This window comes from Thunnus thynnus, chromosome 16 (assembly GCF_963924715.1).
Source record: "Thunnus thynnus chromosome 16, fThuThy2.1, whole genome shotgun sequence".
Taxonomy (NCBI): domain Eukaryota; kingdom Metazoa; phylum Chordata; class Actinopteri; order Scombriformes; family Scombridae; genus Thunnus; species Thunnus thynnus.
The window spans coordinates 16009593-16024459 of NC_089532.1; the positions used below are offsets into that span (position 1 = coordinate 16009593).

The window sequence follows — 14867 nt, forward strand, 5'->3', positions numbered from 1 at the left end:
CACAAGTATGGCAACAGTAAATTAAACCACATAGGGTTTTTTTTTCCCCGTTTACTGACAGTGGGAGCTTCTACTCTGATTTGACTAAACTATTTATGCTGTTAGTGATGCAGTGATAAAAACTCAACAGTTAACTCATGACTGTCCACTCACCCCTTTTTCCTCTGAGCTGCCAGCCTGGAGGAATTGTCCGGGGTGGGGCTGCACGGGCCTCTCTCCCCCACTGCCGGACATCTCCACTTGGGCCATCTGTGCGATGTACTCCTTGTAGGCATCACGATACTCAGCCTGCTGCTTGTCTGTCAGTTTGCAGATGTCATTAGAGGATTCCTGGGAGTTGAGGCTGGACATGCTCGAGGTGCGGAGATTTGTCACCTGACAAGATGAGGAAAAAGTTAGATCGGTGTTCGTGTGCATCCACTGTGAGTTTGTTTATGAATATGTTCATTTTGTAGGTAACTGCAGAGCGAGACTGCTGTAGGATAGAGTGCACGACACCTGAATGTAATTAACGTGACTATGTGGCAGTTACAATAGGGTTTTTAAAAATAAAGTTCCATATTTACATTAGTAACGGATGAAACATTCAGAATATGAGAACAGGATACGCTGAAAAAGTTACTGGCAAAGACAGCAGGCGGAGTGGCAATGAAAGCTGTGGTGTTTTCAGTGTTGGATGATTTGAATTTGAAACAGATCACAAAGTGAGATCATATAAAATAGAAGCGGAGCCAGCTGTCTACGTGTGAGTGTTGCTCGTTTCTCAGAGATTTTGCAAATTGGGAATAGGGAAGGTGAAAATAACAAACAGGGGGCCCCTTGGCACCTTTTGGTGCGCTGCAGTCTGTGTGTGTGTGTATTTTTAATTCTGCCCTGCTCTTTTCTTGCTCAAAACCACATTAATGTCACCAGCACACTGGCTAAATGTGTGCTTGGTGCAGAGGACATGTGGCCGTGTGACAGTTTTGGGTATGTAACTTTGCGATACGCAAATTATACGCTTACACCATCAATTTTTATACCTCTTATCTGTTTTACGTGTAAATGTGGGCGAGTAAAATGTGCATGCGTACAGAACGTCTATCTGATCATATCTGCTGTTGTGGTACATTTACACTGAGCTGCTGACAGAATGACTGACCGGCCAGTGTGAGTGGTTGATGTATCTTGGAGCCTCTTCCAGCCCTGCTCCACTGAGCTCTTCGAAGCTGAGGTTGAGGCTGAAGGCCCCCCCTTCATGCTGGACTCCCCCTGAGCGTCTGCTGGGCTCCCCGTGGTGCACGCTGCTGCCCTGCTCGCTAGTAGCTCGGGACTCATCCTGAAGCAGAGCCTGGCTTTCAGCATGTCTTTGTTCCATCACCTGAGAAAAGACATTGCGGTTCAATATTTCAGATCAGTCATTTGACTTTTAAGAAACAGAGTCGATGGTAAAGAAGTTTTTTTTTAAAAGTCTGTGGCAAACAAAACAAGTATGTTAGACAGCAACAACATCATGTGCTTGTGAGAGGAGAATAGTGAGCTGTTCCTTAAGTGGAGCTACTCAGCTGTCCACTCCTGCCCGACAATAACCTCCCTTCATCCAGATATCAGTCAGCCATCTTGAACCAGATGGCTGTGCTGGCTCCGTCCTGGCAGAACAACACTGGTTACATGGAGCCGTGATGCCAGTGCACTTTCCAGCTGCTCCTGCATGAGCTCTGCATCAGATGTCCGGTAAAACACGACCAATCGGGGGCTCTGGTTTGGTATTAGGAACACAGACTGACATCTGACGAAGTGGAGCCGACTACACGTGTTAGTGATTTCAGCCCCGGCTCAGCCTACTGGACTCCAGGCTGACTGACTAGTGCGCTTCTCGTAATACGGATTATAAAATCTCCTGTTCCAATATCTCAGCGCAGCACAAGATGTTGTATTACAATTTGCTGTCTTGCTTCTTTTTGGAATAAACAAGAGCTGACGTATATCAACAGGAGGGCCCTGGCAGAGCTGAGTGTCTGCAAAGTACCACAGTGAGGAGCATGTATGCTATTGTAAATCTGTTTCAAGCATTTACTCTAAAGTAATGTATGTGGTTGTTACTGTTGTTTGTGGACTGATGTTTTGTTTTTTTTAATCTTTTTTGTCTATAGGTAGCGCACTTATTCTGAGTTAATAATCCATTATATACAAGATTACAGCTTAATATTAAAGCAGGCTGTGAGACTAATAAAGTTTAAAGTCTCACCATTCCCCTGAAGAGCTGCCAGTCGCCAAAGTTCATCTCCATCTCTTTCTTCAGCTCATCAAGGTTGCACTGAGACAGCACCCGTCCGTTTATATTAGCCTGCAATAGACAAGGAAGGGACTGAATGGTTTGTTCAGCGATTGATTGATTGACATGTCTGTGAAGATTCTCAGTCATCCAGGTCATTGTTATCTAAGGAGGGTTGAATCGAGGACAAGCGGACTTTGTTGTACATACTTGAAGACGTTTCGTCTCTCATCCGAGGGCCTTCTTCAGTTCTAACTGACTTGGCGGGTAGTCCCAGGTGTTTAAACTCTTTGTTAGTGCTCCTGGCAGTTTTAATGATGGTCGTTAAAGAGTCGTTGGAGTCACCCGAGGCCAAGTGTAAACGACAATTGTTGGAGTTGTCACATGAGGCCAAATGTGAATGGTTGTTAAGTCTCCTGGGAGGGGATGAAAGAACAGCATTGTAGGTGGCGGATAAGTGGTGTCGCAGACCTCCTCCTCTGTTGAGGGATGGTTTCTCTGCTTTGACGTAGAAAGCCTCCTTCACTCTTCTTGTTAAATCTTCTTCTCAGGAGATTTTACAACTATTCACATCAGGTCTCATGTGACAACTCCAACTACTGTTTTACATTTGGCCTCAGGTGACTCCAACGACTCTCGTTACAACAGCCAGGAGCACTAACGAACCAAGTGGTATCGATGACCTTGTTAATGACCCCACGGAGGTTAAATACCTGGCAGTCAGTTAGAACTGAGGAAGCCCTTTGGATGAGAGGCGAAAAGTCTTCAAGTATCTAGAACGATGTCCACTTGTCCTCGATTCAACCCTCCTTGGATATTTATTGACATGTGTAAAGTTGGATTAGGCAAAAACAAAAAACAATTACAACACAATCAAGTGGGGACGCAGTGAAGAGCAAAAAAAGTTACACAAGAACACAGGTCAAGTACTTTGACATTTAAAGTATCATGAAACCATTGAAAAAAATATTTTCTGCTAAAGTAAGTAACTCATTATATTTAGCAGAGACTACATGGATAACATTTTTGAACGTACCTTCTTGACGGTGGAGGTATACTGAGACAGCATGTTGGGGTCGATTCCATCAATCTGCTTGAGACGCTCACACACTGCATCTGTGTTCATAGAGCTGAGCAGGACCGCAGGAGAGCCCTATACACACACACACACACACACACACGTACAATTAGAACATAAAACAACATATTCAGGGATTTTTTTGTGAGTTACGGTTACCAAAGGCAAACTGCACACTCTGTTAGAGTAACTCGTCACTCCTACCACGTTGATTAGGGCAAATCGAGCAACAATTCCTGACAAAGAGACGTGCAGACCTGTTACTGTGAAGCACACAGAGGTGCAAAACCACAATCCCACGCAGTAATTCTCTCTATCAGTCACACAGTGTAAGTGTAAAAGTAAACAAAGCTGCCACTCTATCCAAATACACTGTTACCTGCTCTTATTCTTTTTCTCAGTGTATATATAAGCACGTTAAGTGTGTGCACAACACTTAAGGGATGGAGTCTGTAAGTCTGTGAGGCGCAGCTGAGCCGAGCGGCCGTTGTGGAGCAGCTACGAGGCTTGATGTGACTAATACCAACTGCCTGTTGATGCTGTTCAAGGCCTCACAGACAGCCAACATGCTACCCGCTGGCACAAAAACTAAACAAACCTCTTCATCCCACTCCCCTCCCTTTCTTCACTCACCCCTCTCCTCTCTGGGTCTGCTTGTCTTTGTGAACCCTAGCTCTCGTTCTTTTCTTCCTTCCTTCCCTCCCTCCCTTCCTTCCTTCCTTCCTTTTGCATTCCTTCCCTCGCTGACCTCCTACTTTCTTTTCCATCACTCTTGTTCCTCTCTCCCCCATCTTTTCTTCCTGCTCCCTCCCTCCCTCCCTCCCTCGTCATCTCTGCTCTCCCCGGCTATTAACACCATTAAGACATGGCTTCAGACTAAGCCCCCCGGCTTTGTTTCTGGTTTCGAGGGAGAAGAGTGTAGAGCTTAATTGGACTCTGAGTGGTTGTTAGACAAAAAAGAATAAGCAGCGCAAACAATACAGTACACAATAGTAGGTGCCAACTTTCTGTCGTGGTGGGCAAAAGGATAAAGACTGGCACTCTGGGAGTTTAACTACTGTTCATGTCCACATAATGCAGGTTTTACTCTGGAATGAAACTACATTAGTGTATCTACTCAACTACTTCATACACACTGAGACCGAAAGTTCACTTCTAAGTGATAATATCTCTTTCTACAGCATGCTTGGAAGTAATGAATCAGTGTGTTAGCGTTAGAGATGAGGTGGAAGATGGAGAGGGGGTTGGAGGCAGAGATGAAAGTAGCCATGAAACCAATAAGTGTACCTGCTTTAATTTGTAAGGCAGCGCCTTTAAATGCTTGATAAGGAGACAAAAAGAAGCAGACGGACAAATAGTCAGACAAAAATACACACAGACATTTATAGCGGTATAAAGCCGCAGAACCTGTGAAAAAAAAAAAAAAAGGCGGGTGGGGTGTGGGGGCAGAAAATGCAGACAGACAAGCAGAAGAACACAAGCGCATTTTGAACTCATCATCAGGGGACAGGAGAGACACTGACTACAGGGCAGACAGACATTTATCTGTCTCGCAGCAGGGGAGGAGACGGCTCCTTTGCAGCAGCTCGCCAGCCACGTTAGCCTGAAAAAGACGAGGCTATTGGAAGTAGAATTATTACACAAGGAGATTTTGTTTTCACTGGAGTCAGCCGGCTTTTAGAGTCATAATCTGCAGACAGAACGGATTGTGGACGAGACACACACAGACACAAAAACCGAGTGAGAGAATGAGACATCTCTCACTCTGTGCAAGAAAAAAAAAAAAAAAAGCAGAAGTTTCAATTCAGGGCAGGCCTTGAATACGACGCTTCGATTCAGACGTCGAGCGTGTGTTCCAAGAACGTGAGCGAAAGCGCAAATGTCTGCGGCTGTGTCTGCGTTCACGCGTATGTGTGTGTTTGTGTGTGAACCCTCCCAGTGTGTGTGATAAGACTGTAATTACAGCTGGGCTGAGCTCAGGGCTGGGCAGAAGGATGGGGAAGAGGAAACAGAGCTCTGTGAGGGAGGAAGCGTCTTGGTAAGGAGATAAGCTTTACCAGCGCTGGGCTCATTGTCAGTATGTGTGCTTGTGTGTGTGTGTGTATGTGTGTGTGTGTGTGTGTGTGTGTGTTGCCAGCCCCCAACAGTTGCTCTGATGATAATCCCGGCAGCCCGAGGAATCCATACTCACACTTATATCAGCTAGGCAATTACACTGAGCTAGGCCTGCTTACATATCCAAAGAGTCACACGCAAATGAGCCGGTGTGCACACACGTCCACATTCACACATTTGCAGAAATACAGGCGCATGTGAACGCTACACAAAGAGATCAAGTGTGAACCAGAAAGGGATAAGATGGGCTAATGTACATAGAACAGCCAGAATGGGATGAAACTGAAGAAATTTATACTGCAGAGGAGAGGAGACAAAAGAGCAGGAGGGAGATATGAAGAATGAAAAAGCTTATAACATTTAAGAAAGTGATGAAGGTATAAAGGAAAGGAGGAAGATATAGAGCAAAAAAAAAGATACAGAAATACAGAGAGAGAAGTGAGATGGCGAGAAGGAACATTTCATTAATCTATATTTAAATCTTTCATACAGCTCCTTTAAACGCTTGCTGGCAGTGCCCTGATAAGTGGCTTTGTGGAGCAGAAATCTGAGTAGCGTTATCATTAAATTGTTCTAATAGAAGCTGCTCTCTCTTGAAATGTGTGAATGTCTGGGTGTAGAGATTCAGGTTCGTTTCAGTGCGACTCCATGCATTCCTGAGGTGGGTTAACAACACTTTTATGTCCATTTTAAAGAGAGTGTGATGTGTTAACTCTGCCATGCTACGTTTACATATGCTATAGTTTGTGCTAACCAGCTTTAGTGGTCATAGTCATACCGGATGCAGCTTTAAGTATATATTGTAGTAGCAGGTGTTATAGTGAGCAGTGGGTGTGATAGTCTATATTTGTTCTCTCAGCTTTTGTAAAAACCACAGCCGTGAATTAAATAGTGACAAATGAGTCAATGTGCATGCAACAACTGCAAGTTTCCATGCATCAAAGGTCTGCAAAAATACAGGCGTGCATTTTTAACATGCTTATGTTACGACTTAACATAAAAAAATGCATTTAAAATCATTGGTTAAAACATCGGCCAAATAAGTAGGGACTAGCTACATATTAGCAAATCCCTAATGCTACACAACTGCGACTGCATGTATATGTGTGCAGTGTATGCACTCATATGCCTTTTCATGTTAATCAGGTTACCATGGTGGGGTCAGAGAGACAGGAGGGGAGGCCTTCTCTGGCATCCTCTGCAATAACATCCTGACATGGGCACAGAATGGAGACAAAGGTTGTGTAGAGAGAAAGGCTGAAGTGGGTTGAGTTAACCGGCCGCTTTATTTATGGAATAATTTTCCAGTTCTTTACTCTGGGTCTGGACATAGCAACAGCGGTTGGGCAAAGGGGCTGTTGCGACACTAAATTCGTCAGGCGATAATGGAAAGTTTAATGATAATACATGACATCACAATGAGGAGAAGAGAACTGCAGGATGAAGGGAGAAAACGATGGAGGAATGAGGAAGAAAAAGAAGGTGTTGAAAAAAGAAAAGAAGGTCAGGCTTTGTGGTGAGATATATGTTCATGCGGTAGGTTGACACAATGGACCTGATAGCATACTTAACTACCTAAACAATTAAATTTAGAAAATGTATAATAAAAATGGAACAATCCATCTCTTAACTCATATTATCAGACTAATTCACATGAAGGAAATGACAGAGTTTCAATTTTTTTGGCTATTTTTTAACAGGAGACAGAGCAGAGCAATAACGATTATTTCAGATTTATGTCATCAATCAAATCACACATTGTTGCATAAGAAAACCGATACACCAGCTAATGTATCTGAAGCTGTCATCATCTAGAGCAGGACGTAGGCACATGTTAGATGGATCTAGCACTACTTCATTACTTACAAGTCCATTGGTGCTGTCCTTAAGTTGACCGGGTGGTTTAATGGAGTGACGGAAGGATGAGGGGACATGGTGGGAGTAATGCCTTGGCAGGTGATACACATGATGGGGGAAATAAGGCTATGAGGGGAGAAGGAAGGAATGGGGAGGAGAGGAGGTAAAAAAAAATAAAATGAAAATCATATGAGGGAACTCAGGCGAACACAAACAAAAATGTCAGGAACTGTTCCTATTGTCGCTATTAGATAGTTGTCATGGATTCCAATGTAAATACTGAACAACATTCATTTGGTTCACCTTCAATTTATCAAGACAATCACATTTTCAATTGGGCTTTTCTACATCAATATGAACACCCGATGGACTCTAAAGTAGTAAGTTGAGGACTGATCTCAACAGTATCCCCTGTCCTGCCTCACCCGGTTGTAGAAGGGGTGCTGCGGACCAGTCATCCCACTGAAGTAGGAACTGTGGGGCTGAGGAGGCAGGGATCCGGTGAAGGAGCCTGCTGGGGAGCAGGCGACGGAGTGCTGGCCATAACCTGATTGTGGACGGGGCACTGCCTCTTGCAGGGGCAGCGTGGGATAGGTCACTCCTCCCATGTGCATCTGCTCCCTGGCCGCACGCACATCTAAGAGAGGACAGAAACGAGGGGGGGAAAAAGAACAAAAAGAAAGAGAGAATGAACTGTTTATCTGCGATGCTGATGATCATGTCTTGGCGATGACTATAAAGACCCTTCAGATCCACCCACGCATCAAAAATGTAGCTTTATTCCGTCATCTCCAGAGAGTTTAGACAGTTGTGAATCCAGAGAGAAAAATACATATCAAACAATCGTTGTACACAAGAGCAAAATTCCTTGATTCTGAAAGTACTACAGGGAATACAACAGAAACACTGTTCCTGAACATGTTCTTCTTATCCAAAATAGAAGACCAACAACTGAATTTTGAAGAGAACAGCCGCAGATGTTACAAATACAACAACCTTCAACTTTGAATTTCAATCTAACTTTGATTTCTATTACTCAGTTTTCTCACAAAGCAGCAGGCACGTTGATATTCTGTTTTTTTTTTTTTAAGAATGATACGCCAGCCACGTTACGACTGGCACATGGAGCCCCTCGCCGTCCCTGACATATAAATTTACCCATGTAAACAAACCGAGCAGACCACGTGAACTCATAGACACTATCTCATAAGTACTTTGCCACGATTGTTTTCACATAAATCAATTTGACTACGAGAGGAGTGGAGTGGGAGCTGAGTAGGAGCTTTGGTAAAACCTCCCAAATTAAAGTTAAATAAGCCCGGGGACAGAACAGAGTGGCTCTGTGCGGCTGGCCAGAAAGTAAGAACCAGAAACAGAAGCAGGCACCAGAATGTCTCCTGGTTATACAAGTGGCTGCTGAATGACACGTTGAGTGAGACCCAATCCAGCCTGTGAACACAATGAAAGCCTTATGATGTGAGTCAGGCTCATGGGCGGGTATCACTGACAGCACTGCCCACTGGCTGGCCACAGGACACTGGGCACCAAGTACCGACTGACCACGGAGGGAGTGGAGGGAACGGGATGACTGGGATGGAGCATTGCTCACCTTCCACTCCCTGGAGACACGTGTGGAGGTAAAAACACCCACACACCTTTGAGCAAACACACATACGCCGGTAAACACATGTTTCGTGGATAGATATACACACCTACACACATTTAGCTAAGGAAACCTCCTTACAGACTGGACGTCTGGTTGTAGAGCTTGGTCAGCTGCGTCCTGCGTGACTCAACGGAACAGACTCATAACACTATGATGCAGCAGCTTCACACTAGGCGTCATTGACACTCCTGTATGGGCCGAACGGACGCTGACGCACGGTAGCAAAAGTACAGCGCCCGCTCTGGATTACAGTTTAAAAGGGATGCAATATTACGTCACCCTAACTACAAACTGTGAAACCTGGTGTACCAGTAGAAGCAGACTGGCGACAGCGAGTGAAAATATTGTGTTGATCCCACAGTGCTGTAGATGCAACCTACTTGACATTTGATTGTTTGGGAATGAGAACTGAGCTGTGGGTTTCTGAGAGCCCCTGCAGTGGGTGATTTTAGAGCAGACCCTGCTGCAATGTTATGAGTAATGTCACTTCCAAATGTGCTGGCACATCACGTAGAGCACAGTTCTTCTTGCCTCTATGTATCTCTTATGTATCTCTGTATGTGATGACTTTTGAATAAGAGAAGTGGACCTTAAAGATTTCTAAATCCATCAGTAAGATTTTATTCAGAGCAGAACCGAGACTTCCTGAACCTTCAGTCTTAATTGCACATCAACAACAGCCTTTTTAAAGTGACGGCATGCTTTGACTGACGGATGTTTATGTGTGTCTGTGGGTTTTAAGTGCATAGAGGGTTTGTCACAGATTTGAAGCTTAACAATTCTATACTCACTGCACTCATTCAAAGTGGATCTGGTTTAACATGTCAATGCAAAACTCAGCATACATAAATGTAAAGCTCAATTGAATAAAACCTTTCATTAATAAGTGCAAATATACACACAAGTGACAAATTAAAGGAAAAACCTATATCAATGAATGGAAAAACATAACAAATGCAGATGCCTCCATACAGGGCACAAAAGGTCAGTGAATGGTTTGATGAGTATAACAGTATAACAGTGTGGAGTTCCAGAGACTTGAAGAATCAATAACAAGGTACAACTGAAGCTGTTCCAGCAGTTCATGGTTACTGAAACACTTTATGTATGGCTTCCTCTTCATTTGTCACCATCTGTACAATTTCCTGAATATGTACGCACCTGCAATGATCTCCCTGAGTTTGGGGTCCAGGTTGACAGTGCAGGGCAGGAACATCTCCACATCTCTGGCAGTGAGGACGGGTGTCCTGGAGGAGAGGAACACCTCGAAGCTGCGGATGTCTCCGTCGATCTCCAGCAGTGGCTCCACATCTTTGGTGGTGGGGATGTTCTTGGAGAGTCTTCAGAGGAGAAAAGGAAAAAGAGAAATGGATTTTTGTTAGAGTTACAGTTGTTATTTTTTTCTTTACTATGATTGTCTTTATTTAACTCTTTACTGAAGAAATCCAAATGGTTATTAAAGGATAATACAATAAGCTGTGCATCCTTATTCACTTTCAAATGGCACAAATATGTCACCACTTGTCGGTTTACACTAAATTCTGACAGATGGATGTGTTGTACAAAACGCAAAAACATCACATTCTGATGAAAAAAGAAAAGAGGAAATAGCAAGCAGTACTGTTAAGATTGAAGAGATATGCAACGGTCATCATCATCATGAGAGTAGAGAGATAACCGGATTTAGAGAAGGCAAGATAGTGAAAGGGGGGGATGTTCGAGGACAGATAGAGTGAGGGATGTTATCTTTTCTCAGCAGAGGAGGAAACCTGAGAAGATGATAATCAGGGTAATTTAGCAAGCAGCAGACGGAAGCGCGTCATGATGCGCTGCTACAGTTAACATGATGTTTGTTATCAGAGGTCCTAAGTAAACACCGTGTTTGGAGATTGTTCCATTACTGTGTGATAGTTTTTCCTGTGTATACCGCAGAAAACACATCATATTAACAACGTCAGATTAAAACACACCGTGTTCAGTTTATAGAATATTATTTTTTAAAATCATCTCTGGCACCAAACTATATAAATTAAAGCTTAAACCAGTAGTTTAGCCGTAGAAACACTTCTGCAATGATGAATACTGAAGTGTTATGAGGAAGTAAATTCATTTTCAACTGAGCAAGGTTAAAAAAGATATCAGTTTAATCAAGGACAGTGTAACATGTGGCCTGGGCTACAAGGGAAGCAAACACCAACAACTCAGAGCAATCAGTATATCTCATTAATCCTATCATTCAGACATGAAAATATGAAAGTCGGAGTGACTTATGACACCGGCCATTCATCACCAGAATGTGCCGCTCTTATCAGATGAATGAGGAGACTCCAGTAGGGAGCAGACATTTTTCTCATCTCTGCCTCCATTTCTCATTCTGACCCTTCATCATTTTCTCAGTGGATGCTTTTCTCTCCCTACATCCTGTGTAACCTCCCCTCCTTCCAGATCAACCCAAACTCACCCTCCTCCCCATACATCACCCAGTCTGTGTACTGGTATGCTACGCTGGGAACACAGCCTGACGAGACAGGGTTTTTCCCTGAGCCTGATCTGTTTTTGAGAGTGAACACAGGCTGGCCTTTCTGTGACTTGATTGGATGATTAGTACCATCGCTACAGCATGCTAGCTAAGTCAGGGTGAGGTCAGCATCTGGCGAGGGCTCAGCACAACACACTGTTAGCTAATAACCCAACTATCAGCTAACCTAATCCAGTTAACGTACTGGCCAAAATGGCCCCGTCAGCCTGGAAGAATCCAAATCCAGTGAGGTTCTCATACCTGAGTGGTGGGTGGACAAGTTTACATCATTTCCACTGATAATATCCAAAGGGCTTACAGCGAGTGAGCAGGTAGGGAACCAGTTTTGTGTTCAAGGACATTTTGACAGGACAGATGGCTGGTGATGGACGCATCTGCTATAGCAGGGCTCGAACCTGTGACCTTGTGGTTGCAGGATGTCTCTGACCAAATGTACAAGTCTGGCAAGAAATGCAAGTGGAAGGGGGGGGGGGGGGGGGGGTGTCCTTGTAAGACATTCTGACATGCTAACTTTAAGACAGTGACAGTGAAGAACTCAAATGTGTAGTCATCACAAGTGTTGACCTCAAAAACACTCTCACTCAAAAGCTGTAAATCATTGACACTAAATCAAACTTTTTGCAGCTGTGCTCCACACTTACACCTCTTTCCAATCCTATGTGACCCGCCTATAGAGATCTATGTCTCAGCAGACAAGTCCAGGTGGGTCACCCTAACTATCCACTATCCCCATCCAACTGCCAATACAGACACACATAGACAGAGAGAATTCAATGAGCTGTGAACGAGGAGGACACAGACAGAAGCACAGCTGGGCTCCAGTGGACAAAGCCCTCTCAGTGTTTCTTCCATTAGAACCTTTAACAAGACCCAAAAGGTCAAGGAAGCTCCATGTTGGCACACAGATGAACCTTGCTCACGTGACCTATGCTGGGAAATCAGAGTAGGACTCTGAAGGCGCAGATGTTACCTGCGTGCCCATACATAAGCAGCAATGAGTGGCACCAGTGCTGAGTCATTCAACAGTGCTGAAAACAACTGTCCAGTGTCCTCCGCAGACACCTGGACAGTGAGGATGGGGAAATTCAAAAGCGTAAATGACAGCGGAGCGTGTGTTTATGCGCATGTGCGAGTACATTATGTGTGTGTGGGTGTTTGGTTCCTTTTCCCATGAACTGTATTAACCCGTATACAGACTGAGAGAATCCTGTGCTTTTCCCCATTTCCAGCTGGCTTACTGCTGTTTATTTGTGGGTCTGCAGACACAGACCAACAGGAGCCGGTGACTCACACACACACACACACACACACACGCACATAGACACACACACACACGCACACACACAGACACACGGCACTTCCTTTTGCTATACAAAGAACACCCTCCAAAGACTTTCTAAGGAATCTTGAGTCTTTTTATAGGCCCATCTAACATAACTGGATGGTGTGTCCACACAATTTAGTCATTCTGTGGCAAAACTGAGACTGAACAAGCATGAATCTGAAACTAAAACTTACAAAGTTGTAGTAATCACTTTTAGCTACTTCAGATTTGATCTTTCATACATCTATTTAAGCCTGTCTATAGTATACATATATATACACAGTAATAATAGTGATTTGCTAACATAATAGTCATTTGATGCTAATATAAGAACTAATAATTACAACTGAAAGTTTGTAAAGTTTAAGAACCCTCAGCTGTCCTCAGAAAATTCTGCCCAGTGCTACAAGATACATACAATTTCATCCTGCACAAGCATCATCCAGCACATGCCATCCAACAGCGATGGCGTCCAAGATGTTAGCTACAATTGTGCATATTTCGCTGACCTGCGTGTTTACTCTGGCGTGCTGTTGTACCACTGCAAACAGTAGCACAGACAGATGCAACTTCCAAAGACAACTAGGAGCTGGTGAGCAGAACAAATCACAGGCATCCATCACAGAGTTGCACCCTGACAGATGGAAAAGAAAAAGGAGAAAGAGGGAGAGTCAGAGATCCTTTCCTGGCGTTCCCAGCTGACTGGTCGGACACTGAGTGGAGCTCACACTTCAATACTGGCCTTGTCGGGTTATTGTTAGAAACCAGAGAGCACCAATCAGTGGAAGGCAGGAACAGAATTACTGGAATACTGATAAACTGACATCTGATAATCCGTTTGAGTGATTCTAGCCAACGTACTGAACAGCATCATGTTACAGGACAAACAGTACATTCTGATCTGACGAAAAGCCAAGTGGGATTGAAAGGTAGTCCACATTAAACTTTGTGGCAGGCGTTACGGTTTTTCATTGTTACATGGCAGACAGTACCCATTAAATGACAACAACAGTTTGTCAGTGAGATGTAACCACTTCAAATGACATCCTTTGCAGTTAACTACTGATGAGTTGTTGGCCTTGGCACTAAGCAATTGACACTCAAATCACTTCAGACTTAGTCATCCTCACAGCGAACAGACGAGACAAACAAAATGAACAAAGCCATTCTTATCAGCAATCAATCGCTAAATGACAAGATGGATGCTTGAGCTGGAGTGCCAAGGAAGCCGGCGTGCTACTTTCAAGCAGACCAAGGACGGGTGAGATAAAGGCCGTCAGGCATCCCGGCAGCCGTTCCTGCACAATGGGCCCATTGACAGGACCCAGCTTATAGCTGCAGCAGTACAGCCGCTTAGGCCCGACTACTCTCTGTGTGGCAAGGCCACTGGGAGCTTTCTGAGCTTATCCAAATGCCAATAGGTCCCAAAGCTGACTGGAGCATAGCCTTTCTTCTCCTCTCAACCTCCCACACGCTGCAGCTGACGGGAATGGGCAGAATTCATCTCTCTATCCCTTCCATCCTCTCTTTGGGTACTGAAAGTATGAATGTGCCACTTGACTTTGCTTTACAGCCGCCCTCTGTGCTTACAGACGACATGCGCACACATGCCACAAAGAGGTGGTCTTGCTGCCAAACATTTCCATAAAGGGGCCCAAAGACAGAGAGAGATGCCTGCAGAACAGACAAACCCCTGTGCAGACTGTGTTTGAGAAGCTCAAGAGTGTCAATGTCAGACACTGTGAGACCAGCACAACAGTGTGTGGGTGAAGAAGTTAACCAGGCCCGGGTCCGGCACATTCCTCTCCTGGTCAGAGTCATGTCAGAGCTGCTGGCAAAGTGTCTGCCAAGCGCGTGGATGAACTGAGCGAGGCCCTCTGTGGGAAAACAGTGGACAGCGGACAGACAAGCAAGCTGGCGCGTGGACTTGAAGCATCAATGCTGAGAGAGGTTATTGTTACAGTGGAAGCTGCCAAGGCCTCCACCACCCAAAAGGCAGAGGGGGAGAGCAAAAATATGTTTTCACTTTAGATG

The 14867-nt window shown here is 44.5% G+C and overlaps 1 protein-coding gene across 5 annotated transcripts in view; it reads right to left on the bottom strand.

Moving 5' to 3' along the window:
• The window catches only part of kidins220a (kinase D-interacting substrate 220a), a 47504-nt gene that overhangs the window by 1872 nt on the left and 30765 nt on the right, over window positions 1–14867 (bottom strand). For 2 of the 5 annotated variants that reach the window (XM_067615042.1, XM_067615041.1), the window contains exons 24-31: window positions 10132–10310; window positions 7730–7941; window positions 7314–7430; window positions 6599–6658; window positions 3291–3407; window positions 2228–2326; window positions 1142–1360; window positions 154–375 (exon numbers count right to left, since the gene is read on the bottom strand). In XM_067615042.1, the coding sequence (XP_067471143.1) occupies window positions 154–375; window positions 1142–1360; window positions 2228–2326; window positions 3291–3407; window positions 6599–6658; window positions 7314–7430; window positions 7730–7941; window positions 10132–10310 (1225 nt within the window). Of the gene's footprint in view, window positions 1–153; window positions 376–1141; window positions 1361–2227; window positions 2327–3290; window positions 3408–4619; window positions 4653–6598; window positions 6659–7313; window positions 7431–7729; window positions 7942–10131; window positions 10311–14867 lie in introns of all 5 variants that reach the window. The other 3 variants (XM_067615045.1, XM_067615043.1, XM_067615044.1) reach the window with 3 other exon arrangements.